Source organism: Oppia nitens, unplaced genomic scaffold (genome assembly GCF_028296485.1).
Source record: "Oppia nitens isolate AA-2021 unplaced genomic scaffold, nextdenovo-longstitch-racon4-pilon3 scaffold9_pilon_pilon_pilon, whole genome shotgun sequence".
In the NCBI taxonomy this organism is placed as follows: Eukaryota; Metazoa; Arthropoda; class Arachnida; order Sarcoptiformes; family Oppiidae; genus Oppia; species Oppia nitens.
In genome coordinates this window covers 2,195,871-2,215,972 of record NW_026533253.1, presented here as the reverse complement: position 1 = coordinate 2,215,972, position 20,102 = coordinate 2,195,871, and the positions used below count along the sequence as shown (strand labels likewise).

The 20,102-nt window shown below is 25.5% G+C and overlaps 3 protein-coding genes across 3 annotated transcripts; 2 read left to right on the top strand and 1 right to left on the bottom strand.

Moving 5' to 3' along the window:
• Positions 1-385: 385 nt before the first annotated feature.
• Positions 386-2,086, bottom strand: LOC128964794 (DDB1- and CUL4-associated factor 10-like). The gene is made up of 2 exons (XM_054311433.1): positions 1,717-2,086; positions 386-1,640 (listed from the first exon to the last, which is right to left on the bottom strand). Exons 1-2 carry the CDS (start codon positions 1,935-1,937, stop codon positions 386-388), a joined length of 1,476 nt encoding a protein of 491 aa, XP_054167408.1. The 5' UTR covers positions 1,938-2,086.
• A 93-nt stretch (positions 2,087-2,179) lies between these two features.
• Positions 2,180-4,031, top strand: LOC128964795 (short/branched chain specific acyl-CoA dehydrogenase, mitochondrial-like). The gene is made up of 6 exons (XM_054311434.1): positions 2,180-2,373; positions 2,438-2,698; positions 2,775-2,981; positions 3,047-3,343; positions 3,405-3,587; positions 3,644-4,031. Exons 1-6 carry the CDS (start codon positions 2,338-2,340, stop codon positions 3,953-3,955), a joined length of 1,296 nt encoding a protein of 431 aa, XP_054167409.1. The 5' UTR covers positions 2,180-2,337; the 3' UTR covers positions 3,956-4,031.
• Positions 4,032-16,167: 12,136 nt separating this feature from the next.
• On the top strand, positions 16,168-19,364 carry LOC128964743 (homeobox even-skipped homolog protein 2-like). Its single transcript, XM_054311380.1, has 5 exons — positions 16,168-16,514; positions 16,654-16,914; positions 18,312-18,757; positions 18,846-18,863; positions 18,945-19,364. Exons 1-5 carry the CDS (start codon positions 16,202-16,204, stop codon positions 19,332-19,334), a joined length of 1,428 nt encoding a protein of 475 aa, XP_054167355.1. The 5' UTR covers positions 16,168-16,201; the 3' UTR covers positions 19,335-19,364.
• The last annotated feature ends 738 nt before the right edge of the window (positions 19,365-20,102 follow it).

Below are 20,102 nucleotides of genomic sequence, written 5' to 3'. Positions count from 1 at the left end.
GCTAAAAACATATCAAATTATTTCTAATTAAGTATAATTTAGATTCAACAGAATTGAAATCTCTTTTAGTTTTTGAGATATCATACCTCCCTGAGCTAGCATACCATTGCTAATATAAAATCAAAGTACTATAATCATTGTGTTTGTGACAAAAAACCATAGTTTTAAATAAAATATTTGTGTTTTATTCAAATTCATTTAGAAGTTATAACCAAAAAAAAACTATTGTCATATATTTTGAAAGTGATTTTATATTGTTTAATATTAAAACATATGCTAAAACATTAAACTAATCATAAAAATAAACTAAAATATAAAACTTAATAATCAAAATATTAACCATTAATATACAATATATACAATTAATTACACAATTTATTTGTTATCATAGTATTGGTTGACTGAAAACCACTCGTCCTTTAAGACATCCCGAAGCTATTTGGCAATGCGTTGGACAGAATTTAGTGGTAACAACATAGTCGGGATGAGATAAATTGGTTTTCAGTTTACATAACAATTTTGGTTCATTTGATACACAATCAGACATTTCAGAGCACTTATCATCAAAAGTGAGAAGTCTGTACCCGAAGTGATAGGGAGAACATATGACACGTCCGTCACTACTGAAACACAACTCTTTAATAAATCCATGACTTTGATTGAGTTCTTCAATATAATACTTAAGTCGAGGAATATTTTCGTAAACATAACCATTATTTTTGGATACATGTCTTGATTGATGAACAACTGTAGTGTGTGGTTGTGTGGAACCAATTTGATTGCTGATTACAATTATAGAGCTATCAGATAATTGAGAGTCTCTTAATACTTCATCAAATGAGTCGAGTTGTGATTCTTGTGATATTTGCGACTCGTTATCATTTGAAAGCTTTTTGATTGGTTTCATATGAGATGGTTTGATACTGTCATCGATGTCATGAACACATGTCCACTCAGAAGTGTCGTCTTCAGTTGTATTTCTTGATAATACAGACCAACCGAATGGATGAACATTTAAAGTAGTTATGTATCCGTTTTTGTCTTCACTCGGAAAATCAGAGATCAGTTCAACTCTATTTCTTTTGGCAGCAAACAAATGGTTAATCCACGAACCAATATCTATACCATAATTACAATTATCTTGCATTAATCGATATAATTCTGGCATAAAATCTTCCAAATCATCGGATAATTTATTAATGTCTAAGTCATGAATAACAAGAAGATATCCATCGGCTGTCGATATAATCATTTTGTTTGAGTCCGGAGTCAATACCATTCGTAACATATTTTTAATTTGAAGAACTTTTTGTGGGCTAACACAAGAACTATTGATATCCCATCGGAGGACAGTCTGGTCATAAGCGGCCGATAATAGTACGCCATTATTAGAGTCATAATCAACACTTTTCACCCAATTTTTGTGGCCAATCAATGACTTAACCTTTTTGTCACATTTTCTGAGATCCCAAATCCCAAGACTGCAGTCATCAGAACAGGTGACGAAAGTTCGCGAATCCAAGAATTTTATTAAATTAACACAAGATTTATGTGCTTTTGGTATCTCTTGTAACAACTTATGACTCTTTGCGCAGAAAATCAAAATCTTTTTGTTTTCTGTGGCCGCCAATAGAGATGACCTAATCGTCAAAAACAATAATATCTTATATTATACTTATTTAATGTTATATTAATAATTATTTATATGTTTAATACCCATCGGGACTATACTCGACATTGAATATTGAACCGGTATATGAACTGCATGTCTGTCCTCTATCTATATGATTGTCCCAAATATACTCTTTACGAGTGGACATTGATTTATATAAATTATAAGACAATTCATTTCTGAGACCCAAATCTACTTTCTCTCCAAACAATTGTCGATTGTTATGAAATAATGGCCAAAATATGCCGACATTTGGTTTAGCCATTGATTCATATTATGAACAAAACTTGTCTTAATTAATGATTTAATAAAGTCATCAATTAATTGATTGATTTATTTAAAGTGATTGCTATTTAAATGTTGTTTACAGACAAACAACACAAACACGTGATAAATATGCAGACAATGGGAGGAGTTATGCGTTAGTAATGAAAATATTATGATATTTGCGATAAAATATTAAGTCTATTAAAGTCTAAACTAAAAGTATTTATTATTTACAACAACTGTTGTCCAAAGTTTGTATTAAATGATTGCTATTATCATTGACTTAACAATTATTATCATTAAAATCAAGATCTGAACCCAAATTTACTCTAATTTTTTCACAAACACTACTTCTTGTAATATTTGAAGAAACAATTTCTTAATAAATTATTTCAATAATGTTTTTGACCACAAATTGTTTTATATCATCGAAAGTATGTTTTTAATTGACATTTGATTTTGAATTTTTGTTTAACATTTGATTGTTTTTTGTGACAGACTTTGGTTAATGTTTTACTGCGAAACAGTGGTCGCAATATCACCGCTGGAATCAATGGTCACAAGAGATGGACACTAAATACTCTAAATAATGTAAGACATTTGTCAACTGTCCCATTGACTCAGTTATCTGAAGAAGAATTGGCAATGAAAGACATTGTTAAGAGATTGTCTGTCGAAAAGATCCAACCGTTGGTCAAACAGATGGACGAACAGTCAATGCTCGACAAGAGTGTCATTACAGCGCTCTTTGAAAATGGGGTATCAATTAATCTAAGATATAATTATGATGTACTTAGAAGTGATAATAGTTTAGTTTGTATTGTTAATATGATAGTTAATGGGAGTAGACATTGATCCCAAATATGGTGGCACCGGATCGTCATTTTTTACAGCTATGCTTGTGATTGAAGAATTAGCAAAAGTTGATCCATCGGTCAGTGTTTTTTGTGACGTTCAAAACACTTTAGTGTCGCAAACCTTTCATCGATTCTCTTCTGAAGAACAAAAGGCTAAGTATTTACCACGGATTGCAAACGACACCGTATGTTATAATTGATATAAACTTATAAGTGATTTGTATTTAATTTAATTAATGTTGATTAATAGGTCGGATGCTTTTGTCTGTCAGAACCAGATTCAGGTTCGGATGCATTTGCTATGAAAACAACAGCTGTAAAGCAAGGGGACAGTTGGGTAATAAACGGAACCAAGTGTTGGATCACGAATGCAGAACACGCCGGCATATTTTTAGTCTACGCTAATGTTAATCCAGCGGCCGGTTATAAGGGCATCACTTGTTTTGTTGTCGATGGCGGAACTCCCGGTCTTTCAGTTTCCAAACACGAAGACAAATTGGGTATCAGAGCTTCGAGTACATGTCCTGTCATTTTTGATAATGTTAAGGTTAGCCTTTCAAATAGATCTATTTTCAACAATATCAATTTATTTTAATAAATTTTGTTAGGTTCCAGAGTCTCATGTTATTGGACAGGTAGGACAGGGATATAAATACGCTATAAGCACCTTAAATGAGGGTCGTATTGGTATTGGAGCACAAATGTTAGGTTTAGCTGAAGGCTGTTTTGAGCACTCGGTTAGGTATACATTAGAGAGAAAGCAATTCGGACAACGAATTTTTGACTTTCAGGTAATTWTTGTTAATAACCGGTAGATTAAAAAATATGACAATTAACTAATATTTAGGGAATGCAACACCAAATTTCACACATAAACGCCGAGATTGAAGCCGCAAAACTGTTGGTTTACAACGCGGCCCGACTTCGAGACGCTAAGAAACCGTTCATTAAAGAAGCGGCGATCGCTAAATATTATGCCTCTGAAGTGGCCGCTCATACAACCACTAAGTGTGTCGAATGGTTGGGTGGAGTTGGCTTTACCCGCGATTTTCCCGTTGAAAAATACTATCGAGACTGTAAAATAGGTGCCATATATGAAGGAACTTCTAATATACAGCTCAATACTATAGCTAAACATATTGCTGAAGAATTTAGTTAAACATATTATATATTTTTAAATTGATTTTTTATACTCAAAACTATAGAGAAATCTCCTATTTTTATAATTGATTTTTAATGGCATTTAAATAAAATTATGAATTTTTGATACTGTAAATTATATTGTGGTAAAGTTGAAAAAGAAACGGTTCAAACATTTAAAGTAAAAATATTTAAAATATACAGTAAATGTTAAAATTAATTTTAAGTCCGAGTATTATAAATAGGAAAAAACAATAAAAATACAAATCCTAAAAAATAAATCAAATTCTTGTATATAAAATTTATGATAAAAGTAATGAGAAATGCATTTTCTAGAAATTTTAGGATGAAATGAGAGGACAATTAAATTTTTAATTAAGTTCTCGATTTTTGTTATGTATACAATAGTGAATATAATTTTTTTCTATGAATCACATGTATTATGGATCTATTATATAAGCTCATGTAAATGTAATATCTCTAATATCACAGAAACTATTAAAAATACATGTATATTGGATAAAAATTATTAGATTAATGTTTCTTTATTTTTCTAAAATTATATACAATATTATTAGTAATACTATTTTATTATAATAGATTTTTTATATATATTTAGTCATTAACAATTATCGTAATTATAAATTTACATTAAAAATACTGTATAATTATGCAAATTAGTTTATTGTTAACTTTAATATTAGTGCTAATTAATTTACATTTTTATTATAAGTTTTTAAATATTTTTTTTATGAAATTAAAATAATTTTTATCTATTGATGTTATGATTTTGATATACAGTGTTTTTATATGTGTCATACATTATAAGTTTTTAAATAGTTTTTTTTAATAAAAAATATAATTTATTTTTAAACAGTCAGTATTAATAGTGATTCACTGTAACGTTAATAAAATTTAAAATTGAATTTTTAAAATTTTCTTATAATTAACTTATTAATTTATGAAAATAAATCAATTGTGTCATATTGTAGGTTAATTTAGTTTTTATCTAATTTAATTGATATAATAAAAATAAAATAAAATTACCTAACATTTGTCGAGTCGTTTTGTTTATCAATATATTTTTGGTTTGGCTTTAATTACTTATAAGCAATTTTATTGTAAATAACATATTTATAATTAAGTTATTACTTTATTTTATAACATTTTAAACACTAATCTGAAGTATTATTTTAATTTTAAGGATGAAAACAAACAATTTTAAATTGTTATTAATTTTAATTAAGTTTAAATTGTCATCAAAACTAAAATTTTACTATTTAAAAAATTTGTATTTAATAATTAGCATGAACTATATAAAAAAATGTATAAATAAACTTTTAACTTAATATTTAACAATAAGTAAAATAATAGCTACGATTATACACATAATGTCAAATAAATTACTAAATATTGTATAACACTTTTATAAACAAATATATCTTAATATTAAATTAAGTAAAAGTTATGTAATACTGTTCATACCTTTATATGCAAAGAGATATCATTGTATGCCTTTGTTTTACAAACTTTAGAGACTTTGATCTTCAATAAAAGTATAATTGGTTTTTTATAAATAAAAAATAATAAAATTAGATTTTATATAAAGTATTTTATTTGATAATAACAACAATAACTTAAATCTTAGTATACGGTATTTTAGTATTTTATATATATTTTTTGCCAAAAACAACATACAAAGAGTATTGAAATTTTACGATAGTTTTGTATTGGTTTAAATAAATATCTATTGATTTGACAACACACTAAATATACTGTAAATTACAAAATTGTATAAATTTATATCTATATACAGTACAGTCTATCAGTAGATTGTTAAATATAATGCAATAACACATACATTAGTGTTAAAGTAATTTTTCGATTATACATTTTATAAAGAATTTGGACAAACAATTTTCAATTTAACTAAACATTATATGCACTATAAATATGAGTTTAGTTGAAAGTAATGTTCATTATATGAGTGTCACAATTGTTATAAATAAGTCTATAAAAGTAGTCATTGTATTCACTAAAGAGAATTGAGTTGAAAATAAAGACAAAGTTAAAACTATAAGAAGAAATACATTTATATTACATTATACGGCACCGGTATGTGTATGTACTGTATGTGTCAACATATTATTCTATATATTTGCCAACAAATGATGATAACTATCTATTGTGACTCTTATAGCGAGTTTGCAGACATTTATTACATGTTTCAATGATATTAGATTTGAAGGCATAGTCATTGAGTGCTTATGTGTCTGTGTTTGTCATTTTGCAAATAAATCTCAATATTTGCCACTAAAACACATGTTTGCGGATCGGGAGAGAATAGATAGGATAGACTGAAAAGATAGATGTAATGGGATTGCAAAGGAAAGGTATAGCGGGTGACAAATGGCTACAAGAAATAGGATCACATATACCGTTGAATCTTCACTTATGTGTAACTTATGTTCACTTCTGTTCATTTGTCGACAAAAACAAACTTTTCTCACAAACGTTGTGCCAATCGTTTACTTATATTTACCGTTTTTCTCTCTCTCTTTCTCTCTCTCTCTCTCTCTCTCCTTTTCTTACAATACCTATAATAATACAATGTGTTTAGCCATTGATTTGTTACAACAAAGTAATGTTTGCACACAAATCTATTGTTGCTATTGATTGCCGTACTCATCACACAATAGATCCAAAAATAAACTTTTATTCAATATTTATAGGTCAACATCGAGTTTGGTTTGTTTGCTGAGACTCGATAGTCCATTACAACCACTGACCAGTCATTATATTAAAAAACATTTGTCGCATAAAATAGGTATTTGCTTTCAAATTAAATTTCAATATTCTAGTGCTGGACGACCACCTTCTGAGTGGCTCTCAGTTTGTTTGACAATATAAATAAAAATTTTATTACTTGTATGACTAATAATGTATACGATATATAAATATGTTTATTCAAAAAAAAAAAATTACTCAACGAATATTTTTTACTTTACACATCACATTTAAAATAGGTATTCATATATAGATTACAATAGACTAAGTATTGATGGCTTCATTTTGGTCTCATATATAATAAAAGCATAAAGTTTAGTACTGTATAACTTAATGTTTAACTCATTTGTTGTGTGTGTGTGTGTGTGTGTGTGTGTGTGTGTGTGTGTGTGTGTGTGTGTGTGTGTGTGTGTGTGTGTGTGTGTGTGAGTGTGTGTGTGTGTGTGTGTGTGTGTGTGTGTGTGTGTGTGTGTGTGTGTGTGTGTGTGTGTGTGTGTGTGTGTGTGTGTGTGTGTGTGTGTGTGTGTGTGTGTGTGTGTGTGTGTGTGTGTGTGTGTGTGTGTGTGTGTGTGTGTGTGTGTGTGTGTGTGTGTGATGAGGATTCACGCTGTGTTTAAGTATAATATATAAATAATATATAATGCTTATAAACATTTTATTTTACATGAAAATATTGGTCTTTCATTATATTGCATGTTTAGTATATTAGAGTACTGTATATGTATGTAATACCACATATTTGTATGCATGGATCGACTTTATTGTTATGATTGAGAGGACATTGAATTAGGTAAAGATATGCACGTTTTGGCACATCTCTCACACATGTATTAGCACTGCATTAACACTCTCTTTCAATATCTCTATGAATATATAAATGAATTTCTCCATTGCTTTACCCTATTTTGTACGCGTGTTTGCATTAGACTATTGTAGGCATACATTGTGCCAAATATACCGTCTCTTACTTTAATGTTATTGAATTTGATTCAATACTTAATAGCATTGGTTTTAGATGTTTAGACATTTATTATAATAGCCGTCACTGCACTTCATTTATCTTTTTCCAAATCCATTAAAATTCAATCGATTTAACCAAATATTTAACTTTAAAATTATAACTTCTTTATATAAAGTTTTCAGTTTGTATAATATATTTCTACTGTAATTATTATACTTTTGTATATAAATATTAAGTATATTTTACTAATTGACAAAATTACATACCGTCATGTTAGCTTATAATAATTTAAACTTAGTTATATTATATCAGTCATGTACTTTATAATCATTTAATTGATATTTTAGATAACAATTTTTAAATGTTAATATAATATATAAATAGTTATCTAAATACAATGTGTTCATCTTTAGACTAAATTATCAATATTAGCTTATAATACTGTATGGTATTATACAATACAATACAAATACAAATAAAATTGTATTGTTTGTTATTATTATAGAGTATTATAGAGTATATAAATATATTTTGCAATCATATAATGTATATAAAATTATATCAGATGGTGGAGTTGCTTAAATGGTTAGTTTGATTGTTGGCATAACATTAATAGTTAACTCAATTCATTATATAAACATATTATTGCTGTTTGGATGTACACTATTAGAGAGTAATTTAATATTCTCATTGGATTTACATTGCATTTAATCAAAAGCTTTTTGATATTCAGTCTCTATTATCGTTATATGTATTAAATATTATTATATAAGTGAACATAAATACTGTATACAATATAATAGTATATTTATATACTAAGTTAAATAATAAAATGTTATCTCATACCTCCCGTCTCCCTGAAAGCAGAAAGCACCCTATTTTTGAATAAATGACAAATTTTACGAAACAGACTTACAGAGGAAAGAGAGAGAGAGAGAGAGAGAGAGAGAGAGAGAGAGAGAGAGAGAGCTTCTGTCAATCGAGAAGTGCATAGGTTTTCATTTAATATTTGATTAGTAAATGCAATATTTTAACCTATAAATGGACTTAATATAAGAAGATTTTAACTCAAGTATATCTCAAGAGAGTTACGGCATCACAACATTTGGTGATTCAAACAAATCACTAGAAAGCCATAAATGAAATCAAAAGATACTTTTATTTTTTACATTTAACTAATGATTAATGGTTTATGAAATTTGACGTCTTTTTAAAGTCAAGTACTGATATATAAAAGCCACCAAAACTTTATATACAGTTATAATAACTTAGTATATAAGCAGTTCACTACTTCTCAATCTTGACTTCCCTTATATTTTATATTATAAGTTAATGTAAAACGACTTTTCATAGAAATCTGTATACAAATGTTTTGTGTGTCTATACTTACGACTCTTTCCAAACCAATTACTAATTTTTTGTGTATATCTTATACTTAATTTTTACATAAACACAATAACTCTTTTATAAATTGTAAAAAGTTGAGATTACATTTACTTTTTCTATAAATTACATTACAATTTAATTAAAGTTTTTAAAATCGTTATATAATATTTACATAACATAATCATAATTATTATTTTGCATATATTATATAATTTTTTTAAAAGATTTTAGTTTATTATGTAAAAACTGAATATTTATTTTGTAGTTATTTTTATAAATTAGTCTTTATTTGTTAACTATAAGTAATAGTCTATAAGTCTTATATTAAAATGTTTGTATTATATTATTAAATATAATAGCATAACTTAAAAGCTTTACATTTGTATATAAAAGACATCATTGAATTTTTTTAAACAAAATTTCTGCATTCAATCATTTCTTGTTCTCAATACATATATTTTATTAAAAGCACTCAATTATATAATGTCAACACTATTGATAAAAAGTAAAAGTACTTTTTTATATTTTCATTTCTATATATAAAATATAGTATATAGTGATAATGTAAAGTATTTGTTACTTAAAATTTATGTCTCATAAGTAAATAAACTGAATTAAAACTTTAATATCTTTATTGATATTCTATTGATTTAATTATAATTGACGAGTAATTTAGCTATTATAAAAAAATTGTTTTTAGACATATTTTTAATAATTTATAATTCAATATTTATGGTTAATTACGTGCAAATTACATATATTATTTGTGTAATATATGTGTCATAAAATTTTTTTAGTCAATTTTAGTTGATTTTTAATAACATATCTTAAAATTATAATATTGTCAGAACATTAAACAGTAAACAAATACAATTAAAATTATGGTATTTAATACAGTATGGTATATACAGTACTATAATTTGTACTATTTATTATATAACTCAGAAATTTTTATTTAAAATTATATGCCATTAAACCGTTATTCATTATTAGTGATCAAAAACAAAAATAAAAATATTTAAAAAACAATATCTAATTTGTTATGATATGCAATTAGTAAAGAAAATGGTTTAAGAGATTATTATAAAATTTATTAAATTAGTAATATTAAAATTATTAATTAAACAAAAATTCTGAGTTATATATAATAAATATTATAATTTTAAGATATGTTATTAAAAATCAACTAAAATTGACTAAAAAATTTTATGATTGAGCATTTAATAATATTTCATATAAACTAAAATAGCATTTTTATTTTGAATAACTACAGTATTATAAGTTAAATCTTATTATATATGCAATTTACAAAAATTATTTTATTGTAAAAATTATATTTCTTAATAAAAGTATTAACAATTATGCATTTTACAGTTTTATTGTAACTTTTTAATCCACTTAACTAAAGACATACTTAAATTTTAGAACAATTTTTGTTAACTTCAATGTTCAACAATACAAAAATGAAAATATAATTTTTAAAATGTAACAAAATTTATTGAATACTATATTTGATAAAAATATTTGTTGTTTTATTTAACTCTATAAGCTTTACTAGATTTTAAGTAAAAGTGAACCAAATGATATTGAATGTTAAAAATGTGTGTATGTGTATGTGTATGTGTATGTGTATGTGTATGTGTATGTGTATGTGTATGTGTATGTGTATGTGTATGTGTATGTGTATGTGTATGTGTATGTGTATGTGTATGTGTATGTGTATGTGTATGTGTATGTGTATGTGTATGTTTATGTGTATGTGTATGTGTATGTTTATGTTTATGTGTATGTGTATGTGTATGTGTATGTGTATGTGTATGTGTATGTGTATGTGTATGTGTATGTGTATGTGTATGTTTATGTGTATGTGTATGTGTATGTTTATGTTTATGTGTATGTGTATGTGTATGTGTATGTGTATGTGTATGTGTATGTGTATGTGTATGTGTATGTGTATGTGTATGTGTATGTGTATGTGTATGTGTATGTGTATGTGTATGTGTATGTGTATGTGAAAGAAAGAGAAACTTAAAAAAACTTATTTTGTATAATGATTTAGACTTATAAATTTACATTCATACCATTAAATATAAAAATAAAGTATTTTGTGCTCAATTCCTAAAATATTCAATTTAAAATAAAAAATTAATTTTTAAATAATTAATTATTTTTAAATTCTGCAACCCATGTAAATGCTAAACTTTATTGAATTTTGATATTATTATTATCAATAATACATTATAGAATTATTTATATGTAATTTAATTTATAATTAAATTTTAACCACAATTATTATTATTATTTAATAGTATTAAAAGTTTACAAAATAAAAATCATTTAAGTAAAACATTATTTTTATTTTACCTTTTGAACACATTAGACCCAATGGACTGTTTACAATGCTATTTAATATTATCACCTTGTTATATAGTTTATTGTTATATAAGTTATACAATAATTGATGATTTAAAATGATTGCCAATTATATTAAAATGTTATAAGCCTTACATTTGTAAATTACAAATTGAGTCAACAATTGAACAATGATGTGATGGTCTCTATAGTGTTATCTTTTCAAACGTCAATTTTTTTGCAATTTTGTGGTCCATTGCTTTCTCTTTTCTAATACAATGATTCATAAGCTTTAAAAAATATAAATATATAATGAAAAATAAGAGATGAAAATCATTGTATAATTCAAATAATATAGAGTATAATATACGTATTGATAGATAAAGCACTTGAATATATAAAATGTTTGCTGAATTATAGTAAAATAAGTTGGTTTATAATGTAATAGAAATTATATTAATATAAAGATGTTTAATATAATAAATGTGCTTATTCTCAGTGAAAGCGTTCATTTAAGCATAAAAACCAATTTACAAATATAACGGCACTATTAATGTAAGTCAGAGTCAATTAACAAACCTGAATGCTATACATATCTCTATTTATGACTTAATTTGCAATTTCATGAGTCGCCAAACATTTTAACAAATTGTGTCACTAAAGTAAATAAAGACTTTATGCATATATAATGAATATTCTACACGTATTAGCATTTTATAAATACATGTTATTAATAACATTATTATTGCAATTTACACCAAAAGTTTAACAATTAATCACAAAATTATTTATATAAAAAAAACATTTTTTTTACTAAATCGTAAACACGATTTACATAAAACATCATTTAAAGTATATATGTAGTAGTAGTACTGTAACTGAATTATATTTGTATTTTTAAGAAATCAACATAAATAAATTATAATATATTTATATGCATTATATTTATATAATTTATATTATACAATAATATAGATATTATTATTTCTAGTGTTTATATATTAGATGACAGCAAAAAAACAAAATAATTTTTGGTTACATTATCTACTGAGCTTTGGTTTAGAGGTAACGTCCCCTCCCCTCCCCCACAACGAGTTTGGTCCACAATTGTTTGACTCAATCAAACATTATGACCGACTCGTTGTAATAAAGTGAGAGATGGCTTAAACTTGTGAAAAACACAAATGACAAGTCCTGTGGAATCGAACCCGGAATTCACTGCTCGGCAACCAATTAGGCTATCACTAAACCACACTTCGGTCTTCAATTATTTTTAACTATAAATATTAAATTGTTAAATATGCAAATATAATATATAATAATAATACAAAATGTATAAATTATAAGTGTTGGCAAAAAAGAGAAATTTATAAAATAATAGAGAAATTTCTAGAAAGTTTCTAAGAGAAATTTCTAGAAAGTTTCTAAAAGAAATTTCTATTTATGGGATCCCCATGGTTAATTTTGTTTTGTCGACATTTGTTATCTTTAACATTGTTTTTATAAGTAATATTTAAATATTATTATTAATATTTTAATTATTAATTAAAGTAAAAAAGTAATTTATTTAATTATATTAAACTATGTTATAATAAAATGGTGAATAAAATTTTACAAAACTGTTTATTATTAAATAATTATAATTATTTATATAGGTATCCCATTTGTATAATAGTATTATACAGTAATCTACATTATATAGTATAATATTATATATACTGTATAGTAGTATGTCTCATTAATATATTTATAGTTTTATAATATCTATAGATATGGGGATCCCATAGTATAACAAAAAAGTTAAATTTCTATAGAAATTTATTACTGAGAAACTTTCTAGAAACTTTCTCAGGGAAATTTATTAGAAACTTTCTATTTGCCCATCTCTATGTATAATACTTTATTTTATAAGATATAAATTGAATTAAAAAATTACAAATACAAGATTATTTAGTATTGTATATGTTTATGTTACAGTATATGTTTGCCACTAATATAGTTAATGTATAATAATATAAATGATCAAAATATTTATTTTATTTATATCTGTACCTGGTAAAATAAAGAAATTTTATTTAATAAAATAGTAAAATACTATTTAGTGGTCAACACTAGTCATTCTAAATAAAATTAAATTAACAATAAATTTATTTTAAAAAATATATAATTTAATTTTTTTTAACTACTAAATACATTTTATATTATATGAGTGTATTAATATGGTTTTAGTATAAAAATAATTAAAATTTTGCAAAAATTTTATTGGAAAGTATAAAAAAGATAATTATAATATGATTTACAACTTACTATTGATAAAATACATATTTTAATTATTTTATAAATATTATAGTTGATTGAATGTATAACAATTAATATTTTATATAGACAATGAAACAGCACTAAAAATAAAAACTAATTCAAATATAAATAGATAAATAAAGTGAATGAGTTATATATATATATACAGTAAACATATAATAGTATACTTAAATTTATATATATCTATGCCTGAGGTGTATAAGTTAGTATCAAATGAAATGTTTGATGCATTTGATGTCTATTACTCGTAGGAATTATCGCTTTTAAGGACCCATTATGGGAACGTCAATGTAGTTGATGTTGATGGGGATCAAAACAATGGTCGGGTACACATGTATCTGACCTATCAATAGGTTTTAAATGTGAGTCACAACTAAAATGCTATCCTATGAGGACCGCAATGAGGAACATCACATTATCAGTGAAGCACAAACTAAACGCCAATATATATATATATCTGACTGTATAATATAATATACAGTGTATATACAGTATATACTCTATTCTCTACAATCAATGCTTTTATTATCTTTGCCCATATATACCGCTTTTAGACTATATAGCTGTAGAGTGCATATGCTATCAAATATCGTATTGATGGCTCTCTCTCTCTCTCTCTCTCTCTCTCTCTCTCTCTCTCTCTCACTCACTCACTCACTCACTCACTCACTCTCTCTCTCTGTCTATACCTCTCTCCCTAATTCTCTAGTTTATAAAACATTCAAACAATACAATGTATATAATATTGATTACTTGAATGCGAGTACTTTTTTTAACATTATTCTATAGAATGCACATTATATTTATAAATATAGTGTATATAATGATTACAGTTATGAACAATAATAAGGTGTACTTCAAATAAGTTGATATAAAACTTCAATCAAAACTAATTGGAGTTTATAGGAAATCTGATCACATTTGACATACATTACTTAAATGTGAATTCACTAAATAATATTATATTGTCTACACAGAAGAGATCAAATTTAAATCAATAATGTGGTTGTGTTTGTTAACATTTTGATATTATATCATAAAGTAAATGTAAACTATTTAGGATTCATAATAAATATGAGTGTAGTATATATTTTAATAATCAATATAAATAATTTTTAATAATATGTAAACTATGTTTTTAGTACGTATAACTTATACAAACGATAAAAGTATAATTTCAAATTATAAAGTATTAAATTTTAATTATTTTTATAACATATTGTAGTAGTATATGATTGTTAACATAGAGGATATAGAAAATTAAATAATTTTCTGATAAATGTAGATTTGTCTTTCATATATTGAATATAACAAAGTCTATGAACATTAAATGCTTTATCATAATAAAGATTTTCATACTGTTTAACATTTTAAGTATAATTACAATATTGTTGCTTTGTTATACACACTGTATATAATATTCAATAATAAATCTAATAACAAAAGTTGTATATTAATAATGCAGTACTGTATGAAAAATGTCAAAATAATTTATAATATTTTGTGAATATATTTGTAATGATTGGGTGAACTTTATTTGCAAATTGATTGAAAAATGCTTAAATAGTGAATAAAATGAGAGTACATATTGAGAACAATACAATACAGTATTTGTCTGATTGTCCACAGGTATTGTCAGTACTATAATAATGTTTATCTATTAAGCAAATAATGCATTGAAATATTTAAGTGGACATAAGTGGGGATAATTGATCCCTATTGTAGTGAGAGATTCGTGTAAGGATTTCCTCAAAAGTTTAAATCATTAGAGACTAACTAAATGGTCAAAAGTAGTTCATAGTTAGACTAAATATTAAAACATCCAATTAATATAATAGACAATACAATAGGATAGGACATCGAGTTTGACATTTTAAGGCAAATCTTTATTGTATTGTTTATTATTAACGTAGCTTAAGATAAATTGATTTGAGATAAAGGTGCCAATTATGGATTGCCTTAAATTAAAACTAACTAAACTTTTATTCAAATATATTCAATAAATAATACTTTTATACACTAAAGTTATTTTAAGTACAAACAATTCAATCGAAAGCATATATCAAAACAAAACATTGTTTTATTTATATACATATGTATTATATGTATACAAATTTATGACTATTGAAAGTATACAATACAAGCGTTCGTTGAATTACTTAACTCAATGATTGCCAATAAGATTGCGACTATTATTATATCAACCAATAGTACAGCAATCCATTAGCAGAGCGCTTGCTCAGCATCACTACCTACCAGTGCATCACAGCATCACTTGTATGCCATCAGATATAAGCATTTAATTCAACTGTTCACAAATTTAGGCAAATCTTTCACTTTTACTCAATTGTTTGTTCAATCTTTTAATGTTAACAATTATTTGTAAATTCATTGATAACTAAGTTGTCCATTACTTAATTGAAGTCAACTTTTAGTTCAAATTTTTAGTTTCATTAAAATATGGCTATAATAATGTCATCGGACTCTGACGAAACATCACCACAAAGTTCTCCCGTAATCGTTGACTACACGGCTTCGGCACCTAATTCTCCGCTTTCCTCTAATGTGTCGACACTTAACAACAAATCGTTGAATATTAAAGAAAAAATTGGCAATTCTTCGGCTATTAAAACAAGTTATGTTTCGACCAAAAGTGAACTCAACGACAATAATCACATAACTAAGCCTTCGATACCATTTTCCATCACTAGTATTCTTAACAGAGAAGATCCCGTCTCTAAGCAAACCAAACAAGACTCCAACATATTATCCGGTATTGTATTTTTAATTTTAGTATTTATACTTTTTATATACCGGTATACAGTATATACTGTATCTTACAGTAATAGATATATTTTTAAGTTAGATTACTATTGTATAATTTAATAAATAAATGAAAATTGCAATAATAGAAAATCAAGTGTTTCGTTATTGTCAACCATCACTTGACTCTTCAATAATATCTACACTATCATCATCTATACTACCAACCCGACCGGCATCTATAGTAACAGTATCTGCAAACTCATTAATGCCAGCTGTATTGGCATCGAGTAATCAAATACCACAAAAGCCTACTCCTTGGTATCCCTGGGCGGTTACCCCGGGTTTAGTTAGTAGTACTCCAATCATTAATACAAATACACATCATTTGCTTTTTAATAAAGATTTGGGTAAGAATTATGACATTTGATTATAACTTAAATACAGTATTTTATTTGAGTTCAATACAATAATGTTTGAGTGCATGAAATCAACTCATTTATTGCTATATTAATAGTAATTCAATTGTATGGTTTGCTTTTATATAAAAATAACTAACCATAAAATTATTTTAATAAATTATTCTTAATTTTAATACTTTAATAATAGTATTATTTTTGACATTACATTACATTTGTAGTTATAATAGAACTAAATATTAAATGATAACCAAAACGATTAGCCAATTCATCATTACTTTCAATGAATGTCTTTCTGACACACCCTGTGATCATTGGTTTAAATATTTAGTTAATTTTACAATTAATGAAATTTAATCATAAAGTTATTTCATATTTTATTTGCAATTATTTTGAAATTATTCTTTATAAAAATGTATATTTATTATTAGTATAAAAATTATTATTTATTACAAAAATAATTAAATAGATCTACACTATTTTAATTATAAAAAAATATTGATTAAATAATTTATGTTTAATATTTAACTATTTTTCTATTTTTCTATTTTTCTATTTTTTATTACAAGTATTAAGCATTTTATTTTATTTTAATTTCAAGTATACACTATTTGACATAACAACTCTCTTTTTTTGAATATCGATATTTTAAGAATAAACTGATAAAAATATCAATATTAGTTTAAATTAAGTAAAATTGTCCAAAAATTACTATAATATTTATTGAATTTTTAAGTTAAGTAAAAAATTACATTATTAATACTATATTTTATTAAGATCTAATTCGCATATCTTTCACTTAATTGCATATCTAAATGTAAATTTAATTTTTAAACCTCTTAGATTGCAGATATATTAATCATTGAAGAGTAGATAATAGTAACATCAATTAGTGTCTAATAATATGTTAAATTAATTATAATTTATAGATATATGTTTTTGTTTAAAAATATACATTGCAATCATATAAATTATTAAAGTACTAATAAATATACAGTCAATTGTATTAGAGTCACGAAAGCCACCTGTTTTTGCGTATTATATTCAATAATATAATTTGTATATATATTTATAAGTGTTATTAAATTTAATATTATTAAAAGAGTTAGTCTGCCTAATTTAGTATAGAGTTTATAATAAATAAAATTTTATTTATTTTTACATATTCTTGAAGTGTTAAAAAATTCAGTTATAAAAAACTAATAATTAAATGATTATTTGATATGCTTGAAAACAACTAACAATCAATATATAATACAGAATATATGCCTGTATTATAATATGTGTATATTTGTATGTGCATTGAAAACGATGTCTACAACATATGTGTTCAATAATTATTATAATTAACTACTATTTATATTTACATTTGCATTGCATGTGTTTAGTGTTTAACCAACGAAGCGTTTCTCTTACCAATAATAATGAATCGATTGCAACGATTAGCAACAAAATTAATGTCAATTATATGGAGAGAAGTGACAGCAGATCTATGGCCTCGAGTCCTATGTCTCCCTGTGTCGGACACTGCAATATCTCTCATTCAGATCATGGAGAAGACATAGACATGGATGATGATAACCAATCAGATAGTGGTTCTGAAAAAGATATGGATGAGGATAAAAACAAATTAAATGGTCACCTAATACACAAAGATTCAAACATTCAGAACAATAATAATGGCATTAATGGTAACAGAAGAAAAAAGAAGACCAGAACTGTATTTACCAGAAGTCAAGTATTTCAGTTGGAGTCGACATTTGATATGAAGAGATATTTGTCGAGTTCAGAGCGGGCAGGACTCGCAGCATCTCTTCATTTAACTGAAACTCAGGTTTGAATACAAAATAACATATTTGACAACAATTTCAGACACTAATTGCTTTTATATCATTTGATACAAACAATTCAACAAATAATAGGTGAAAATATGGTTTCAGGTATTTATTAAGTCAATTCATTTTTATTGAAATTTGAGTTTTTAGTTATTGTATGCAATTTTATATGCATTTAATATAAAGAATCGAAGAAACAAATGGAAGCGTCAGTTGGCAGCCGAGTTGGAGGCGGCGAATATGGCTCACGCGGCCGCTCAACGTATACGTGCCGTTCCTATACTATATCACACAACTGGACATTCAGCACATCATCACCACAACACTCACGAATCAGCACTTAATACCAATCCCTCTTCAGTCACCAGTTCTAGTCTAAGTAGTTCGGGTCACGCGGACAATGCGACCGCTTCATTACAGGCCGCACTTTCATCATATTATTACCATCCGTCACATCATACATCTTCGGCACCATTCATATCAAGCGCATCGCACGTCAATTCGGTAGTGGCCTCGGCATCGGTGGCCACCAATGCATCCGCTTTACGCACACCAACCATATCGGGTTTGGTTTGATTTTAGTTTATATAATATATTATAGAATCTACTGTACTGTCACTGTATATAAATTAATTATGCAGTATATCGTGTATAATATAAATAAATGTTGTATATATTTAATGTATATCATTATAAAATAGCATAAATTTCAAGTAAATTTTGAGTCATTTTTATAACATATCATTATATTAATTATATAATATAAATTGAAGTTTTGATTTTAACACAACATTAATTAATGCATTATTCAAAATAATAATCATTTGTAGGTAATTTACTACAGTAACATATTTTCAATTAATTTAAGTACTTAATGTAATATAAATGTTAAACTCAAATATATGTTATTAAAAATAAAATAAATAATTAATTAACGAAATAAACAATTAATGTGTTGATATTTAATGATAGTATCCAAATTGATATATAATTAAAATATTAAGAAGATAGATTTTAATTATATGATTTACTTACTATAATATGTTTTTAATTTAGTTGAAAATTGGATAATAAAAGTTTTTATACTATAAAACCATTTGCTCTTTAATGGTCACAATTTATTTAACTTATATGTGATTCTCAAATCCTATTCACTTCTATAATCCTTAAGACAATTCCCAATGAATTTGAAACACAAATAAAAACAATGTTTTCAGTGATTTAAAGCATGCTTTTAGTGGACGGAGTCGTCAATAATCGTCAACTCGTATGTCTTCATTCAATAATGATTTTAATGCAATCATAAAAGCATACAAATGTGTACTTAACTTACAAACTATGTCT